The sequence below is a fragment of the Gobio gobio genome, assembly GCF_949357685.1.
Source record: "Gobio gobio genome assembly, chromosome: 23".
Taxonomy (NCBI): domain Eukaryota; kingdom Metazoa; phylum Chordata; class Actinopteri; order Cypriniformes; family Gobionidae; genus Gobio; species Gobio gobio.
The window spans coordinates 30,636,685-30,657,973 of NC_137119.1; the positions used below are offsets into that span (position 1 = coordinate 30,636,685).

A 21,289-nucleotide genomic window follows, 5' to 3' on the forward strand; every position below is an offset into this window, starting at 1 on the left:
TACAGTACATTTTTAAAAATCTAAATCTATCATTGCGAAATTCAACATTTAAATGTTTATTATTATTATTATTTGTATTAAACAAAGCATTAGTATTCCTTTACAGTACATTTAAAAAAATCAAAATCCACCAGATTTTTCAGAATAATAATTGCATGATTATTTAAATGTTGCATTTTGCAGGTAGTTTAAGACTGGATTTAGATGTATAAAAATATGCTGTGAGGGAATACTAATGTTTTATGTTTTAAAAGCTATTACAATTATGACAATATGAGAAGAGTTTTTTTTTGGTGAGTTTATAATGTAATAAAATCTTGAGCTCATAATGTAATAAAACATGTATTCTGATCAAATAAATAATGCATTCTGTTTTGAGAAAAGTATTACATTATGAAAATGTTATTACAATAATAGTGTAATATGTATTGCATTATGTGCAGTTATAACATTATGAGTTGCTATGCAGTTGTTTTAAATGTTATAAATGCTAATGTTTGCTAAAACAATGGTTTGATATTTTTGTACCTTTTACATTTTGTCGTTTCATCTTTTATTATACACACACTTATTTACTATGTTGCTGAAAAGCATATAAAGGTTGGCTCTATTGGGACAGCTTAAATTGGTGCATATTGACTCAAAAGCTCAACATGTGTTCAGTGACCCATACATTTTTCCTGTGCAATGGAAATGTTCGATCACCTTTTTTTTGGTCAGTGATTTAAAGGTTATGTATCTACACAGAGGCTGACTTTAAAATTTAAACCTATTATGAGAAATATTCACTGGAGTAAAAAGTGTGACAACTACCCCTATTTAGCCCATAATCTGCTAAATCACCCCAATTTGAGGGACCTTAAAGCAGATAAACACTCAACGTGTTTGAAATGAATGCCAGTTAAATATATGTCCAAGTGCTGGCACTAAGATCTGTGCATCTGATGATCTAGAGGAGGAGGAACAGAATCAACAGCCTCCCCTCAGCGGACGGGCGCACGCGCGCGGTCGCGCGCTCATCCATCCTACACTCAACACACGAATTTTGCGCGCTCAGAAGTGTTTTTACCGGACATCTTCTCACAAGTGGCGTGTTTTCTTCTGTCCTCCAGCCTGACTTCTCGCTCTTGATACTGAGGACTAGCTGGAATTTATGCTAACGAGATATATATTTATGAAACAAGCAAGAAATGAACATGAACCTCTTGAACTGTTTGGCTCTTCTCTTAGTTTGGCACGCGCACTCGGTAAGTAACCGACCTGCACCTGCAGTTATTATGAGTTACTCAGGTGTGCGGGTTTTAACTGTCAAAATGTTGTCATAAGAACTGTATTTCAGTAAATATGAGAGTGAAAAGTCCAATTACAACAAATGTGAGTGTTCTTTATTGTTTGTTGTTGTGGTTGTGTATGTTATGGTAGGCTATGTTGGTTTCAAACCGAGTTCAAAACCCTTAACCATCACAATGTCTGCGAATTATCAAGCCAGCTACTATCAGAAGAATTACAAATAGGCTACCTTTTACACTTTTGCTGTTTCATGAATCCTTTTTTGAATCATGCTTCGTAATTGCTTTATAATTGCTGTTTAAAGTCAAGATGTGACGACATTCCCCATTACAACATCCCCAGTTATTGGGGCAAGAAGGACAATCTGAGTTCAGTAAACAGTATCTTTTTTTTCTTGGACACCAACGATAAAAATATTCAATATCATTTTTTTGTACACTATTATAAAGTATAAACGTATATACCTGAGGAATATTCACTTGAGGGAAAAAGTGTGAAGCCACAGTCTCCTCTTAATGCAAAAAGTCCGGGGTTTTTTTGCAACCTAATGTAAAACAATGTTATTTGCAGAGCATGCCAGCCATTAGTGTTAAAAGTGTAGTTCACCCAAATACATCTGTCATCATTTAATCACCCTCAATTTGTTCCAAGTATGAGTTTCTTTCTTCAGTTGAACACAAAAGAAAATATTTTGAAGAATATGGGTAACCAAACAGTTAATGGGATTGTATGGAAAATACTATGGAAGTCAATGGGGCCCATCATCTGTTTGGTTACTTTGTGTTCAGCAGAACAAATACATTTATACAGGTTTGGAACAACTTGAGGGCGAGTAAACGATGCCAAAATGTTCATTTTGGGTGAACTATCCCTTTAAAAAGTGCTTAATTTGTATTGTATAGATTTGGTTTATTGATCTTCACTTTGCATCAACCTTCGGTCATTCAGACCTTCAGCTTTCATTTCTGCTTGTACACTCTAAAAAATGTTGGGTTAAAAACAACCCAAGTTGGGTTGAAAATGGACCAACCCAGCAATTGGGTTGTTTTTAAAACAACCCAATTGCTGAGTTTGTCCATTTTCAACCCAACTTGGTTTGTTTTTAATCCAGTATTTTTTAGAATTTGAATTACTCTTTTAAATATACTAAAAAGAGAACATAACACAATGTTTTGAATAGAAGTGGGTCAGGGCTATTCTAGACGGGCTCTCTGTGGTGATTCAGGTGTTTCGCCCAAAGGGGTCTCACGAAAATATGAATCGGGGCACAAGCTACTCAATTTCTTTCTGTGCAATATAAAGCTGGTGGCTTGCAGACAAATAAAAACCTATATACCTGTTTTGCCCAGCTACAATTATAATTGCTTGCTTCAAACCTTTTAAGATGTGCTTTATAAGTGCAAAAAGTGCTTTATAAGTGCTTTCAACATTAGTCTCCTAATGCACTTTTACAGTCATAAAGCCAGGGAAAAAAAAAAAAAACATAACACAAAGTTTAAACTTTGGATACATGTCAAAAATTGCTGTTATACAAACGTGCACTAATATTCAAGATGCATTCCCTCATGCAATTGTATTTCTAAGAAAAATAATCTTGTTTTAAGGCTGTTTAGATACGTTTCCGGAAAAGATACTTATCAAAAATAGGATTTTTTTTCCCCAGTGTAAATGTCAAAGATAAATAGTTTGGATATTGCAGGAAAAGCGATGCACCATAAATAAACTTATATAAGCTATTGTTTACGAGCCCTGCTGTTAATCTCATTTTAAATAAGCCTAAGCTTATCTATTCAAAAGTCCATTTATCAGTTACTTATCTTGTAGATCACCGAGCATCTCTTTATGACCTTAATTAAAGTGCAACATTCTGTGTCCATATGGCTGCATCCCCAGAGGCACAGATACACACAAACTCAATGTTAGTATATGCTGCAGAAATGTTCAATTATACCATATATATATCTGTGTAGTCTGCAGGGATTACCATACAAAATGACTGTCCTTGATATGTCTTTGTCATGGATTAGAATGCACATAAACATAATTGTTTTGTGTGCTGCAATGTTTATATTTGTACAAAATAGCATTTTTCTTGTTGTACTACTTTTTTAATTTGCAGCGATTTGTAAAGCTCATACTATATCTGACCCCGAAAGTCCCTAAAACTAGGTTTTCAATCCGTGGATCAAGAGGTATCTTCAGATACTGAAGACATATTACACAGAGATCCCATCAAAGCTCTGAGAGCAAGTTGTGTGTGGTTGTGCTCTATTAGAATTCAATCCATTCAATCCCTGACCAATTACATACAGCAACATTTAATGCCATTTTTTGATTTATTTCGCTACTCCTTGTCCTCCTGGGGTTTGATGGTGTTGTATCGTATTTATGTGACAGGCTTTTGTGGTTCTGAAAAATTTAGTAGCAGAAAGAACTGTTTTTTTCTTTTGGTCTAAACCTGTACTGGGCAAAACATGACAATAATCTTTTTCTACTAAATACTTGAGCAATCAGGAAAAAACTAGTCCAATATCAGTTTTTTGAAGAATTTCCACAATGTTTATAATAGCAATAACACAGCTTTTGTATGGATCACAACTGTTTAAACAAAGCAATAAAATCTCAGAACGCTTTTGACCTTGAAATGCGTTTCTTATTCTCGTTAATTACTTTTAGAACAACACTTTATGCTCTAGTGTGAGAAATGGAAAGTTGGCTTACAAACTGATAACAGTTGCACAACTGCTTTTCACCGTAAACACGAGACCACACGTTCTCAGATAATTAGATGATGACATTTGCAAAGTTTCATGCTTTCCAGCTGACCCACTTCAGTTCAGTAAAAGACTGCCAGAATCCAACTCTTGCTGCTTAAATCATCTCGACTGTGCCAGAAGATAAACATAGTAGCACGGAAACAAATCGAAGATAGTAAAGATGTTCATCACATTAGGTTTTAACTTGAACAGTCACACCACTTTTGTGCAACACTTCCAGGCGTTTTCCAATCTAACCAGCAATCTAATTCAACCAGATGCTATCTGTGCTGTGCTTTTTCATCATTTTCAGTGAAAATAACTAATTTGAAGTTAAATTTCCCCCATAACCTTCAAATAAATCTGTAGTCCTAACACAACTTATGGAAATTAGTTTGTGGTGGCAGTTACTCCAGTGGGGTTTAAACATGAGCGAGCAGGAAAGTGTGTCACACACACACAGCAGTACAGCAGGGTGCAAAAGGATTTTGCAAACAAAATAGGGTGACTAAGTGACATTACTGACACTGAAATTTGAAGATCACCTTTATTTAAAGATGAAAATGCACTGGATGTGCTGCTGCTTCAACAGGGCAAATAACAAGGGTTATACCTCATAGTAATAACATTTAGGCTAGATTTACTAAACAGGGCAAATTAGCATGAGAGCACAATTCCCCCCAAAAAAACCCTGAATATGGGAGTAGAAAATTCTGTGCGTGATCTACTGACGACGTGGAAATTAAAGAATACAGACGCAGTCGATCATTTCCATCTACCAAGAGCAGCGCAAATTAACGTCTGGTTTAAAGGGATACTCCACCGTTTTTTCATATTAAACTATGTTATTTCCTCAACTAAGACGAGTTGATACATACCTCTCTCGTCTCAGTGTGTGCACTTAATCGCTCTGAGGCGTGGTGACATTTTGATAGCACTTAGCTTAGCCCACTAAACCCAGTTCATTCATTAGGTACCAAACAGAGATCAAGTTAGAAGCGACCAAACACCTCCACGTTTTCCCAATTTAAATACATTTACACGAATAGTTGAACGACCAAGTATGGTGACACAAAGTTTATCTCAGGATAAACAGGATTTTTCTCGGCGTGACTTTTTACTGCGCAGAGTCGAAGTACTCTCAAAAGTGCTATTCTGCCATACATTATAGTTATCCTTTTTAATCCACTTAGAAAAGCGCCACGTTTTATTTTGTGTCACCATGCTTGGTCGTTCAACTATTTGTGTAACTGTATTTAAATAGGGAACTTGAATATTTAATAATAACATTTAAAGGAATATTTGAATATTAAAACTTGATCTCTGTTTGGTACCTAATGAATGAACTGGGCTTAGTGGGCTAAGCTAAGTGCTATCAAAATGTCACCGCACGTCAGAGCGATTAAGTACACGCACTGAGACGAGAGAGGTATGTATTAACTCGTCTTAGTTAAGGGAATAACATAGTTTAATATGAAAAAACGGTGGAGTATCCCTTTAAGGCGTTATGCTTTTTTTGGGCTGTACCAGTAAATTGACTAGCGCAAACCATAGTAAATCATATCAGACAATCTATCAGTATACACTGGATAAATTATTGCAATCTTATTACAGTTGAGGAAAATAGACCATTGAGGGCACTTATATGTTCTGACTCAAGTTCATTCTTAATGACAATAGAAAGTGGTCATATTGAGAGCAGATCTGATGTACTGGTTGAGATCCTTCAGACATTATATAGGATTCAGATGATGGGTTTAAAGGTATCTTTCTGTTGGATACCAGCTCATAGGAGTGAAAGGAAATGAATTGGCAGATGAATGTACTAAGGAAGCCACAGGAAAATCAGATATAGACATGAAAGTAAATTATAGTAAGACTGAGATTAAGTTTTTAATTAAACAGCAAGTGAAAAATAGATGGCAGAAACAATGGAAAGAAGAAAGAACAGGAAGATGGTTTTATAACATCCAAAGAAATGTTGGTAAAGGTAGAATAACAAGGATAAGAAAGGAAGAATCAATTATATCTAGACTTAGATTTGGACATACAGCACTTAACAGTACCTTGTATAAAAGGGACTCCAGACAGGAGAATGTGAACGTTGTAATCAAGAAGAGACTGTGGAACATGTTATATTGAAATGTCCAAAGTACTAAAATGAAAGGAGAATATTGGTTTTTAATTTGAAAAGAATTAAGATGAAGTCTGACTTGACAAACATATTGCAAAAGAACTCGTATGATGAAAGTATAGATTTTTTAATGCCATATCTGAAAAGGACTGATCTAGATAAAAGAATATAAGTATATAGGTAACACTGTCCACCTCTTTTCAGCGCTAATTTTTCACTGCGTGACTTAGTAAATCCTGGCAGTCGTTTTTTAACGCTGGGTTTAACGGCCCTTACACTCTAAAAAAACACTGGGTCAATGTAGGACAGAACACATGTTGAGTTAATTTTACCCTGCAAATTGGGTTGTTTATTTAACCCAGCATAATGGGTTGATTTAACCCAGCATAGTTGATTCATTTTTACTATAATAGCTTTTTTCCTTTCTTACTTCATACATGAAATACTGTCTATGGATTAACTTAAATCCTCTAAACTTTTTTTAAATACTCGACACAACCACTGACTTGCATGATAATTCCTTTATTTTCTATCGTTTTTAATACATATTTCCAACATTTAAGCTCGTTTAACAAATATTAGAAGTAAAAATGAAACATTTAGAAGTAATTCAAGTGTAATCGACCAGTCTCTGTTGTTATGTCCAACCCAGGATCTGGGTAACACAAAAACTACCCAAACACTGAAAAAATATACCCAGGATTTGGTTAGAAAAAATAACCCAAGATCTTTAGAGTGTAGAGTCAAAAGTCAAATACACGTTTTTGTTTTCTCTAAGAGTAGTTTTTTTGTGTGGATATTAAAGACCTTTACATTGCTACAAAAAAAAAATCAGTTTTCAAATAAATGCTGTACTTTTGGACTTTCTATCTATTTTCTAAATAATCCCATCACAGTTTCCACAAAATATTTAGCAGAACAATGTTTTACAACATTGATAGTAATAAATGTTTCTTGAGCACCAACTCAGCATATTAGAATGATTTCCGAAGGATCATATAACACTGAAGACTGGAGTCTTCACAGGAATAAATAAAACGTTAAAATATATTAAAATATAAAACATGTATTTTTTTAATTGTAATATATATTTTACAATACTACTGTTTTTTACTGTATTTTTAGAGAAAACCTTTGAAAAGTAGTGTAATGTAAAGTCCACTGGAGGCAAGTTGAAGTGATGAACCCAAGTGCAGTTTTGTAGACTCCAAAATATGCAAACAGAAATCCAACAATCCAAAGTGAGCCAACCGAAACGATGACTTGACTTGACAAATGAACACACTTGACTATATAGACTTGAACCAGGAAAAGACTTGACTTTTACTTTCAATAAAAATTAAGAAAATGTTCTAAAAATGGAAATAAAGGGCCTAACGAAATTTTTAATAATAATAAAAGCATTTATTGGGTAGGGTTTGGGGTAGGTGTAGGGAAGGCTTTTATTGTCCCATTAAGGCGGCATCCATTTAATGTTTTTAATAAATATAATAATTTACAATCTATGTTATTATTGCATCCTGTTTATGTACAACAATACTGAGGTGCAAATAGTATGTATCTGTCAAAATAAAGTATACATAGCATCTAATTACTATTTACACATATTGCAAAAATCTACTTTTACATGGTGTAAATAGAATATACCACTATTTTCACTTATGCTATTTCACTTAGTGTAAATATCATCTATCGCTAAGAAAATGTTATTTTCACTTAGTGTAAATAGAATCTAGTTGCTATTTACACTTGCAAATAGCTACTGCCTTAACTTAAACAGAAAAATATAAACTCAGAGTCTTGCCTTTATGGTATTTAAAATGACCTTTTCAGATAAACGCTGATATTATTTACTTGAAACATCCTTTAGAACTCTGATAAGTGTCATTTATCTGATTATAATATTTATCACATTTTGACATTTTTGCATCTCCTTCACTTAGTTTAGAAAGCATCAATCTCAGGTGGAGCCGTTTTACATGTTTATTGCACCAGATGCTCCCCTTTCAACTACAAAGCCCCTATTCGTTTTCCCAACAAATTATTTTCGAAAAACATGTCAATTCCCATGAAGCAAAAGGATGACTCAGATGTGTGCCCTGGCGACCGGCTGCTGACGAGACTCAGTCTGCTAAACCGGGACTGATACGTGTGATGCACTTTTCTCACAAATGTCATTAAAGTGAGATATGCAAATGGAACACTCTTGAAGCTCGTTTGGATATTTTTAGTAACGCTGAGATGTTTGGAGTCAGAGTTTTGTTTATCCACATCCATTCTCTCTTTGTGGAAGCTGAAAAATCAGCGGTAAAAAAGCAGAGAATGTCAAATGTGTTTTCGACTTGGCTGTAATTGCTCTCAGCCTGAGTTAATCTCAGCCAGCGTGCGTTTGCTCTGACAGTAATGATCCAGAATAATCCTGATACAATCACTCATATCATTAGCGTGTGTGGCGATCGCTCTAGCTGTGATACAGAATGGAAAGCTCTGCTCAGCTGAGTACTCGCGTCGAAGATGTAGCTCAAGATTTTGAAAGAGATGAGCAATGACAGACTAAAAGTGTAGGCTTATGTCCTGTTCTGATCCGAGCTGATTTGTCTCTGTGCTACTGTTCACTTGGAAAAAACCTGAAGCCAAAGTGACAAAGAATTCACACACAGGTCAAACACGTAAGACGTACGGTGACCTTGTGTTTGAAACATTTGGATTTAAAAAAGTATTTTTTTTTTATTGCATGTTCTTACGTTCTTTGATGTCAAATAGAATGCTTGTATTTAAAAAAAAATCATTCCTGTGCTTTCAGAATGATTTTATAAAGCAAAAACGATCCATGGCTGAGCACCAACTGATGAGTTCTTTAACCGAAGACTTCATGTGACTCTGGTTAATTCCCTTCATATCATTACAGGTCCTATAATAGAGGATTTTTAGTCCATCATTTGAACAGGCTTTGTGGCTGCTCTTTGATCACGCTAGCTTTGAGTCCAACTGTGTTGATCAGCCATTTTCGATGATGTCATCAGCAAGCCGTCTTAACCGAGTTAGCAATTCAGCACTACCTTCAGGTGACAAACCTCATGTTTATGTTGATCCCAATAAGCTGGAGGGTGCGTGCCTATGCAAATATTGTTCCTGACACCAGGGCTATTAAAACTAAAACTATTTAAAAAAAATCTTCAACATTTCTCATAATTATTTAGTTTAATTTGATTTACATAAAAATAACTGGAAAAAAATGACTTAACTATATAGACATTTAAAAAAATGTGGAAAGTAAATGTGTGTATATATATATATATATATATATATATATATATATATATATATATATATATATATATATATATATATATATATATATATACTGCCTGGCCCCAAAAAATTTTGCTGTTTGGAAATAAAGGCACAATATTTAAGATTTTTGGATTAAAATTTCAAAAAATCACAAGAACAAAGTTATATATTTTGTTGACTTGTGTACTTACATTATCCCAAATGTTTCCAAGAATATTTAAAGAAATGAGCAATTTAAACTAGGACACGGTTCGTGTCCGTGCGCCGCCTATCAATAACATCATACCCGCGTTACCCTCGATTTCTTGGTTTTTTGTTTTGTAGAAACTATGGAAACACCAAAGATGCTTTAATATATTGGGTTTTTCATTAGACAGGTGTGCAACTGTTTGAATACATTCATTGACAGAAAACGAATTATTGTTTAAATCTCGTTTTCTTGATTTACCGCGAGTACCATGTTTTACCATGCCTAATATCGATCTAGTTTACTGGAGTGTGCAACAAGTGTCTCATAGTAGCCACTGAGCGAACACACAGAGTAGCATTATAACATAACTTTCTACACATTCAAATAATGTATCTAATATGATAAAACAGCACTGCATTACCCCCAAGCCTGTAGCACTTGTGTTAAAAACTGAAGCCAAAACGTCTCGATCGCCCCCCGGTGGTTGGTCCCAGTATAGGTCATAACCCCCACCCCTACGTGTATTCTAATGGACATTTACATTTATGCATTTGGCAGACGCTTTTATCCAAAGCGACTTACATTGCATTCAAGGTACACAATTTACATTTTACAAGACAAACTAAACAATCAAATTACACTGCAAATAATTTTTTCCCAAAGTTGGTTTTTGTAATTTTTGTCATTTTATATCATAATGATTTCATTTCAAGTGTTTGTTTTTTGAATAAGTTTGATTTTAGTTAGTTTTCTGATGCTATAAAAATGGGGGGTGTGAGGTCATGATTGACGGCTTCTCTGAGTGGAGTTACTGAGGCACTTACAGACTTTTTTCTGGATTTTCGGGAGGAGATTGGAGCTTTACCTTTGATGTCTACATTTCCATAACTGTTTATTTCACACCAACATAATGAATTGTATTGCATCTGCGAGAGTGTGGGCGGGCTTTTGATATCACGGCTCTACTTCCTGCCCTCTACCGCGCAGACTTCGGTCCCAAGGTCACTAGTACTGCGCAGACTCGGTATGTCAGTGCCATATTTGGACCTCCAGAGGCTTCACTTTTCTTCAGCGGAAGCGAATAAAGTCGCGTCGTCCATATTTTTTTATGGCCTATGGTTACCCCACATATCCATGACCGGAAGAAGCGGAAGCAGTCTTCTGGCATAATAAAAGCTCCGCGAAATCAAGGCGTCATCAAGCAACACCTTTGTTTTGAGAATGGTTAGGAGGTAGCATGAAGAATCATTTTCACACATGAATTGGCACCTCTGAGTCCAGTCCTTAAATTCATTGAAAGTCTTTGGGATGTGCTGGAGGAGACTTTACAGAGTGCTTGACTCTTGCATTGTCAATACAACATCTTAACCAAAAAATGATGCACCTCTTGATGGAAATAAATGTTGTGATGTTATTTCCATCAAGAGGTGCATCAATGTTTGGTCAAGCTGAATGAAAAGCTACACACGCCATCAATTAGGATTAGAAGAACTGTTGCCAAACATATAACATGCTAGAAACATAATAATCACTGCAATAATGAACCAGCCAGGGCCAGATTTACTAACAGATGCCAGCACTTTTGGCATTAAAAAGGATTTACTAAAGACACCCAATGAAAACGTAGCGCTGAAAAGGTGAAGGGCAAAGTTATTTTTGCAGCTGATCTTATTGCATTGGATTTGTAGGAGTTTCCCTTATTCCCCTATAGAGTATTTGAATGAATCACGCAATTTACCACACAAAAAAAGCACGTCTTAAACCAGACACTAACTGGTATTACGTTGGTCATTATGGAAATGATCCGGCTGCGTCTGTGTTCTTTAATTTGCACGTCGTCAGTAGATCACACTCAGAACTGTCTACTCCCATTGGCGCTATTTTTTTTACCAGTGTATGTTATATTTGTTTACTAAATATTTAAGTCTTATTACTTTTAAATATTTCAAGAATTTTTATTTTTAATTGCAATATTTCTTGGTCAATAATAATTTGGTATTTTTGGATGTTATATTTTGCTGTTTCATTTATTGTTTTATGTTTCATAAATGTTTTACTGTTTAAATATTGCTGAAAAACCTATAATCAGCTGTTTAATAGCTTTTTTTTTAATTATAACAACTTACCCCATATATTTATCCCTAAAAATGAAAACAAATTATATAGAAATATATATATATATATATATATATATATATATATATATATATATATATATATATATATATATATATATATATAAAATACTAAATTACGAAAAACTTTAAAAGTAAAATGTAAATGTAAAAATAAAAAATACTTTAAAATATTAATAAAAACTATCATATTAATCTCAATGATACAAAAACAACACTGACAGTGGTAGTAGCATTGAGATCATATGGTTGATTTTCTTTCCTTTGCCCCCTGAAGGTCAGCGGGAGGCATCCAAACTGTCACTTCCTGTATGAGCTGCAGATGGCCAAGAAGGAATGTTTGGGCATGCTGGCATACGACTCTCCTCCGCACACCAACGGTACTGTATTAGTGTGTGTATGTGTGCACACACACGTAACATCATCTTCTATATCCACTGACAGCATCTGTTGTGTACAGTAGTTGGCCAGTACGTGAAACTGCATTTCAATAGTAGGCAAACATTGTAAGATGTGTAGTGTTGTGTGTGTTTGTGTCACGTTCCCCACACACATTACAGTGAAATAAATCTGAATGAGCTCTCGCCAATTGTCCTACATAATCAGCTAACGTCTCATTGTTTTTCCGTTGGTGTGTAGCAATGCTCTGGCAGATGTAGAATCACATTTGCTTTTGGCTGATAGTGGTTGAGTTGCTTTTGGCTCCAGCTTTTAAGGTCAATGTTGAATGTGATGTTTATACTGTCTGGATAGTGGTGCAGGGATGACATATTTTCTAGGCCAAAACCCGGAAACGAGTTCCAGTTCCACCGTCCTAAAGTCAATGGGTTTTTTTTATGTGTTTTTGGTTTTAATGTGTCAATGTTTGAAATAAGGTCTGTGGTAAACACATGCTCAAGATATTTTCATGTTTTATTCTATGACATAAAATACCCCACTCGTGATAAAAAAAAGCTTTTATGTGTCTTATAAAGGCGGTTGCTAACAAGTGGCTAAATGGGACTACAGAGGTTGTCAGGGACATTAAACGTCATCAGCCGAACAGTCATCTACGCACTCGTCTGCTTTCACAAACTCGTGTTTATAATCGTGCTCTTGCAAACTATTATAACTCAAACTTTAAATTTGTTTTTACACAAAGACTTTAAAAATAGTAGTGGTGGTGACATTGAGGTCCTGCGGCCTTGGTGTAGTTCATTTATAGCCTATGTTTAGCTTTTGACTTCTGCCAATGAACAAAACGTGTACAAATCATAAACTTTTGTTAGTCACAGACATCATTTTCTGCAATTATCCAAAAGCCAATGGAAGAATCCTTTTGAGTTTTTATCGAGGGAAGCAGGGTGTTGCTAACTTCTGGGTTGGACTACAAAAATATGTCATTCCTGCTCCACTCTATTGGAAATAACCCACTTTTGCCTCTAAATAACTTTGTCTCACATGTGTGACTATTTCTTGAATTTCTTATTTCTTATTCATATTCATTCTTAACTTCTAATCTCACAATTGTCTTTTTAATGTTTTTGAAAGAAGTCTCTTATACTCACTAAGGCTGCATTTAAAAAAATTGTAATATATATATATATACAGGGCCGGCTCTGTAAATCTGGGGGCCCTAAGCAGGATAATTTTGGGGCCCTGCCTTGCAGTGAATAATGGAGTATTGCACTGCAAACCAGCAACTGTATACAATCTAACACTTACATATTTCATCTGTATATCTTTTAACATGATTGCCTACAATTATTTTACTGCTTATTAAAGTACACTCACTGAAACTGTAAAAGTAAAGATTATAGATTTGCAAATTTAAGGTCAATTTGTTGTAAACAAATAAATATTAATAATTTAGCATTAACAATATATAGCTAACTTACAACATTAGCCATAGTGGTATGCGGCTCGCTATGCTCTACTGAAGCAGCAGTAGCGTCCCCTCCTCTAGCTGTTGAGATTATCATATAATTAATAATAAATACAGTATGCAGAGTAGATAAAACACATTAATTTTAAATTAATATTAAAGTACAATTAGACAACATAGTGAATTATGATTATAAAACTAAATTTTTTATTGGCAAGAGGAGAAATTAGCTATGTTGAAGTTGCTATTCAAAACTATTCAAAAGAAAGGCAGTGGGAAATATTTACTTGTGTCAGCCTCATGAAATTTTTCTCCACGACCACCAAAATATTTAAGAATGGCTCCTCTTGAGAAAGTGACATTTAGTTTTTTACAATTATGTTAAGGGTAAATTAAAAGAAATCCAATGTTAAATTATATTATTTAATTATTGGTTGATTAACTCTTACATACTGTTCATATTTTAAACCTTCACAGCATGGAGTGAGATATTTTTTACCTTTTATGATTACATACAGTAATACATTAACTGTAAAAAAAAAAATCAGATGCCCAATTGAAAATTTTCTAGTGAGCGATCACATCTAAAATGTTCAGTTGGCCAAATTTAATTTCTTGAAATTTAATTGAATTAAAATGCATCAATTCACATTAATTCAATTTGGCCAACTGAAAAATTTAGATGTGATCGCTCACTAGAAAATTTTCAATTGGGGACCTGCTTTTTTTTACAGTAGTCTTTACTAAAATTTACCACAAATCCATTTTGCTTTTAGGTGTCTTGTATCGATCATCATTCAAAAATGTTTCAGAGAGGACACTGTGTTTTCTTTAGGTTTAAATGGTCTGGGCGATTTAGCTTAACAATAGCCTTTATAAAATATTTCATAATAGTATATAGATTAATATTTATTAATAATCTTTAATTGCCTATTCAATTAAGACCATAAGAAAAAGCTTGTATTTAACCGCTTTATTTTAAACTTCATTTTGATTTTGACTGTCAAATGATTGCTCTTTCTCTTCCTATTACTTTCTTTCTCTCGAATGTTCTTAAACTATTTTTTTATTGTAATAAGCGTCTATTGAGACAAAGATTTTTCGGTTTTTTCTTTCCCAGAACTAGTGTAGGTCATGTAACTAACTGTTAAAAAGAAAATACATTCATAGGAGGTGGGTCTGTCTCTACGCGGTCTGTAGCCCAGAGCTGGGGCCAACGGCTGGACCATAGCGCAAGCAATGTTGATTCAGCATAATCGACGGACAGCTAACGTTATGCTGCGTTCACACCGAACGCAAATAGAGTGTCTGGCGCGAGTGATTTGATTTCAATGTTAAGTCAATGGAAAGGCGCGTTGACGCGCGTCTAGAGGTCCCGCGGCGCGGAAGGCGCTTTTCGCGCGGTGCGAATGACGCGAATTGAGCGTCTTGCGTGATAAACTGCGGCGACGCTGGCGAGTGCAATCTGTAGTTAGGGGGCCCCCTAGTGGCGGCGGGGCCCTAAGCAGCCGCTTAGTTCGCTTATAGGGAGAGCCGGCTCTGTATATATATATTAATTTTTTTTTAAATCTATTCCTGCGATACTGTATCAAAGCTAAATTTTCAGCATCATTACTCCAGTCTTCCGGTGTCACATGATCCTTCAGAAATCATTCTATTATGCTGAGTAGCTGCTCAAGAAACATTTCTTATTATTAATGTTTAAAACACCTCCTTGATGTTTTTGTGGAAACACTGACATTTTTTTTCAGCATTCTTTGATGAATAGAAAGTTCAAAAGAACAGCATTTATTTGAAATAGAAATGTTTTGTAACATTATGAATGTCTTTACTGTCACTTTTGATTATTTTAATGCATCCTTGCTGAATTAAAAAGTGTTAATTTCTTTTAAAAAAAAATCTTGCTGACCCCAAACTTTTGTATGTTTATATACTTCATACACTAGCCGAAATTGATTTAAGTGAGTCTGGATGAGGTAACAGAAGATATATCTCTTTTTTTATTGGAACAGAGATACTCATAGTTTTATGATGAGAACTCTCAGTTCCCTTTCAAAAGCTACACTCAATGCTGCATAAGCTTATGCAAATGGAGATGTCTTTGACATAACCAGCTGTGAAAATAGTGTGAAAACACGTCAATGAAATTGACCCGGGAGGTATTTATAGCCTCGGCCGGTGACGTCATAGGCGCACCTGCTGCACGAGGCTATAAATAGATGAGCTTCAGCTGGAGCAAACCAGGTCTTTTTGTTTTCAGACCAACTCTGTGTTATGGTGTGTTACAAAGTCTCTGGGGAAAAAAAAAAAACTCTCTCTCTTTCAAGACTCAACTCGAGATCTTTGTTAGGAGTTAGTTTTCAACATGGCAGTGTGCAGATTTCTCTATCTCTTTCTCATCTCTGTTACAAAGAAACATTAGTGGAAAGAGTTCTAGTTAAATCTGATCAGTTGGAAACGAGTCAGCAGAGTAAAACGCTGTATATCCATGTCCTCTTTCAAATAACAGAACTGGATGCACACGTTTATTGCTGTGTGTGTTTGGGGGAGAGCATGCGGTCGCTGCATTGAGTCAGACGAGTGCGAGCATTGCAAGCCTTTACAGTTATGGTGCGTTCACACCGGACGCGATTCGCGTGAGTGATTTACATGTTAAGTCAATGCAGAGACGCGAAATGGCATTCTGCGCCGCGTTAACCAATCAGGAGCTTGCTCTCCACACGAAGCCATGTAGAAAATAAACGTCGGCTGTCGTGGGCAAAGCTTATATGAATTATATATTGTATATTATTTTATATGGAATTTATATATATATATATATATATATATATATATATATATATATATATATATATATATATATATATATATATATATATATATATATATATATATATATATATATATATATATATAATATATTGTATATGATTTATATAAGAATTATAAATATAAGGGGGCAGGCTGGTGCTGCGCTGCACACTATGGCAGTCTTGCAGGCATATCAGGCTGACCTTCTGAAGGATTTGAGTGGTTCATTTGGTGACTCAGTTAACTCTGTAGTGGCCAGATTTAAAGGAGTGGAAGAAACATGAGGAAGTGTTCACTCAGTTTCTTCCTCAATGCACTCAAGGGGAGGGGCTGTCAGCCACATAACCTCTCTTCAGTCCTTCAAGATTTAGGGGGGTAATAAGCAGAGTGTGGCGAATTGTGCTCTCCCTCATAAAGACTGGAGACCAGCTCGTCATCCTCAACAACCTCCCAGGGCAGACCTCGGGACTGTCATCAATATAAGAAGTCCGGTGGTCTGGTGCCCATTCTGCCCCCACGGGACAGGGCGTGTCAAACATTTGCTCGTCGCCCCACCCCGTTATCCTCAAAACTACTCCATCCCCGCCGCCTCTGGTGATTCGGGGGGGCAGCGGTTTCCAGTGAAATGTTAGACGTTCAGTGTTTAAATCCTGCTATCATCCAGGACATAGAACGTCTAACATCCCCTCAACAGGAAGTGTTAAAATTGTCACTCTCAGAGTCTCAGGCAGCGTGTGAACTTCTGCCATGCGTTTCTGCATGGGTGTTAAGCACAGTAAAAATTAGTAAACTAATGTATTTGTCGTCCTCCGTGTTTGAATGGCGTGGTCTCCACTTCCGTGAAGGCGGAGTTGGCGTTCGTACTGTCACAAGTGACAGCTGTTACTTCCTGGTCCCCAGTAGGGTGGGGGTGTGGGGGGGTGTCCAATCTTAGATCTTCGAGTCTTAAACCGTGAAGTAGTTAAAGTACTCAAGGTTAAGATGTTACAGTGAAGGCGGTCGTGTCGCATATTCAACACTGTGATTGGATACATATAAAGACTGCCACAACACAGGAAGTTCCTGAGTTTCGCTCTTGGGGGCAAAAGCTTACCAATTTCGGGTCTTCCATTCGGCTAGCCTTGTAACCGCACGTATACGGAATGTATGGATGTATTACTGGCTCCATTGGGATTCCGGGGCATTCACATTTTGAATTACATAGGCGATTGCTAAAATTAGCACAATCACATGAGATGGTGCTTCAACACAGAGACAGTGTGTTAGCTCATCTAGTTTCTCTAGGGTTGAGACTCAACACCAAGAAAAGTGTTTTTCTCCTGCCCAGAGAACGACTTATCTAGGGTTTGTTCGGTTTTTATCAGAATAGCGAGACAGATTTTTCTCTGGGCTCAGAACAAGTTCCTGTCACTCGAGCAGTGTACATTCAAGGGCGGTTGAACCCAGAAGTAGTCAAGCAGATCTGGATCAGATTTTACAGAGTGGGAGTGGACCTCTTCGCCTCTTCTCAAACAGTGCAATGTCCCTGCTTCTCTCTGTCACCCAGCCCCGCTAGGTCTGGATGTGATGGTCCATACATGGCCCAGAATGCGTCTGTATGCCCTCCTTCCAGTCGCTCTGCTCCTGGGAGTTCTAGCCAGGGTTCGCCAACAAGGGTCTTGCTTCTTATCGATAGCGCTGCGTTGGTCGAACAGGGTTTGGTTCTCGGAGATAGTGTCTCTCCTCAACGGCTCGCCTTGGGCGATTCCGGCGAGGAGGGACCTTCTGTCTCAGGCAGAGGGCACGATATTCCATTCCAGGCCCGACCTGTGGAACCTTCATGTTTGGCCCCTGAAGGGCACCAACTGAGGGACACGGGGCTTTCGCCTGCAGTTATTGAGACCATCCTAAGTGTTAGGGCTTCCTCCACTCGGAAAGTTTATGCTAATAAATGGGGTGTCTTTGAAAGGTGGTGTAAGACACAATGTAGATTCAGTCAACTGCCAGGTTACTTCAGTTCTGGATTTTCTGCAAGAAAAGTTGTCATCAGGCACCTGCCCCTTCACTCTCAGGGTTCATGTGGCCGCTCTTTCGGCTTGCCACACCTTGGTGGATGGGGTGCCGCTTGGGAGACATCCTCTACTCGCTCGCTTCATTCGTGGGGTTAGGCGGTTGAGGCCACCTGTTAGAACCAAGATCCCTGCATGGGACTTAGCTTTAGTCCTCGAGGGTCTGGTTGAGACCCCCTTTGAACCATTAGAGTCAGCGTCTGACAGACTTCTGACCCTTAGAATTGTTTGTTCTTTTGGCTACAACTCTCTGCAAGGAATTGTCAACAGGCACTTGCCCCTCCACTCTCAGGGTTTATGTGGCCGCTCTTTTGGCTTGCCACGCCCTGGTGGATGGTGTGCCGCTTGGGAGGCATCCTCTGCCTGCTTACTTTGTTGTGCCAGGCAGTTGTGGCCTCCATTAAGAACCAAGATCCCTCCATGGGACTTAGTTTTAGCCCTCGAGGGTCTGATTGAGACCCCCTTTGAACCTCTAGATTCAGCGTCTGACAAACTTCTGACTCTAAAGATGGTTTTTCTTATGGCTATAACTTCTCAGAAAAGAATTGGGGACATGCAGGCTCTGTCAATATTGCCATCCTGCTTAGACTTGGCCCCAGGTTTGGTGAAAGTGATTTTGCATCCCCACCCTGACTACCTGCCTAAGGTTCCTTTACCGACTGTACATCCTGTCACTCTTGAAACCTTCTGCCCTCTGCCGTTCACAACGCCGGATCAGGAGAAACTTCATAGACTGTGTCCAGTCCATGCTCTTCAGGCCTACGTCCACCGCACTAGCCAGTGGCGTAAGTCAGAGCAACTGTTTGTTTGCCATGGGGGCCGTAACAGAGGTTCTGTCTCCACAGAACAATGTCACATTGGGTCAGGGATGCTACTGCTCTTGCCTATGAGGCGTGCGGTCAAGCTTCGCCTAAAGGATTAAGGGCTCACTCCATCAGGGGAGTCACCTCTTCTACTGCGTTAGCAAGGGGTGCTCCCTTACAAAGTGTTTGTGATGCGGCAGGTTGGTCCTCTCCGCACACATTCATAAGACTTTATAGCTTGGATGCTTATGCCACTCCGGGCTCTCATGTCCTTGAGTCGATATCACAGGCTAATGCCCGAGGCTTCTTGCGTTCTTGTGCACACCTACACAACCGTAAGGGGTCCAGGCACCATCAAGCACAGCGGCGTGGGTATTCTCGTTCCCATTTGCATAAGCTTATGCAGCATTGAGTGTAGCTTTTGAACGGGAACACTTGGGGTTACTTGACTGTAACCCTGTTCCCTGATAAAGCGGAACGAGATGCTGCATTGCTAGGCCATGCTGATGATGCTTCAGGACTGGTCTTCAAACAAAGAAGATCTGGTTTGCTCCAGCTGAAGCTCATCTATTTATAGCCTCGTGCAGCAGGTGCGCCTATGACGTCACCGGCCGAGGCTATAAATACCTCCCGGGTCAATTTCATTGACGTGTTTTCACACTATTTTCACAGCTGGTTATGTCAAAGACATCCCCATTTGCATAAGCTTATGCAGCATCTCGTTCCGCTTTATCAGGGAACATGGTTACAGTCAAGTAACCCCAAGTGATTCCACTTTGAAGCTTTAAACAACCCAGATGTTTTAGCGATGATTGTGTTTCAAAGGGCCTTCGAATATTTTCTTCTGCATTTTCCCAGCTCGAATCATCTCTGGTCATTGGCCGTAATCATACAACCCGCGCTCAATAACCGCCAGGGACCGTATTTGGCATTTGTTTATTTATGTGACAATTCTAATGTTAAACAACTACATTTAAATCACTGTAATTAATGTGCAATCATAGACAATCTTTTCTATATTGTTTTGCATTGTTCTACATGCTTTGCATCCACTTTAGAACAAAATCTAAAGTGTGGGAACAGCGCTGCTTTGCTTGGGTTTGCCTTGATGACAGCTGTATGGTGTCCATCAACGGACAGATGTTCTAATTAATGGTAATTATTTGGCAATAAATACACAGGTCTTGACCATTCGAGTGGGTGAAATGAGTGACAAGTCCCTCTGGACATGACTGGGGGAAAAAAGCGGTTTGGGCCACTTAATGTATTCCACATTTCTGATGGTTCATAAAAGGAAACAGTGGACTGAGCACTGACCAATCAGAAGCAATGTTTACTGTGTCTTAAACAATGCTTGGTGAATGACATGTTTTCTCTTAGTTTAGATTCCTTATTTTCCCTCAGAACTGACCAGCTGTTTCAGAGAAGACGCAGCTGTTTAAAGGAATAGTTCCTAAAAATGTTGTATGACTGACTTTCTTCTATGGAACACAAGAGCGTTTTTTTTTTACATACATACATTGAATTGATCAAAAGTGATTTTTACGTTGTTATATTTATGTTGTTACATTTACATGTTACAACTTTCTCTTCATCAAAGAATCCTGAAAAAAAAATATTACGGTTTACACAAAAATATTAAGCAGAAAAATATTTTCAACATTTATAATAATAAGAAATCTTATAATGTAAAATATTTTATTCTGGTTATCTCTTTTCCATATTCAGGATGGGCAATTGACCTCTCAAGTTCCAAATTAACAAACAGCGGCATGAAAGTGTTATAACACTTATCAGTTTAACGCTTCCATTTTATTTCAAGTATTTTTTTTTTTAAGTGCCATATAGTACTCCACAGATGAAAGAAAGTCATAAGGATTTGCTACAACATGAGGGTGAGTAAATGATAGGTGAAATATCCCTTTAATACACAGAAAGAACTACATGCTCTGCTGTTTCTGAGA

The 21,289-nt window shown here is 37.3% G+C and overlaps 1 protein-coding gene across 1 annotated transcript in view; it reads left to right on the top strand.

Moving 5' to 3' along the window:
• Positions 1 to 1,129: 1,129 nt before the first annotated feature.
• The window catches only part of vipr2 (vasoactive intestinal peptide receptor 2), a 52,887-nt gene continuing 32,727 nt past the window's right edge, over positions 1,130 to 21,289 (top strand). Inside the window, exons 1-2 of the mRNA XM_079806107.1 lie at positions 1,130 to 1,247; positions 12,077 to 12,179. Coding sequence (XP_079662233.1) covers positions 1,191 to 1,247; positions 12,077 to 12,179 — 160 coding nt within the window. The 5' untranslated portion in view covers positions 1,130 to 1,190. The remainder of the gene's footprint in view (positions 1,248 to 12,076; positions 12,180 to 21,289) is intronic.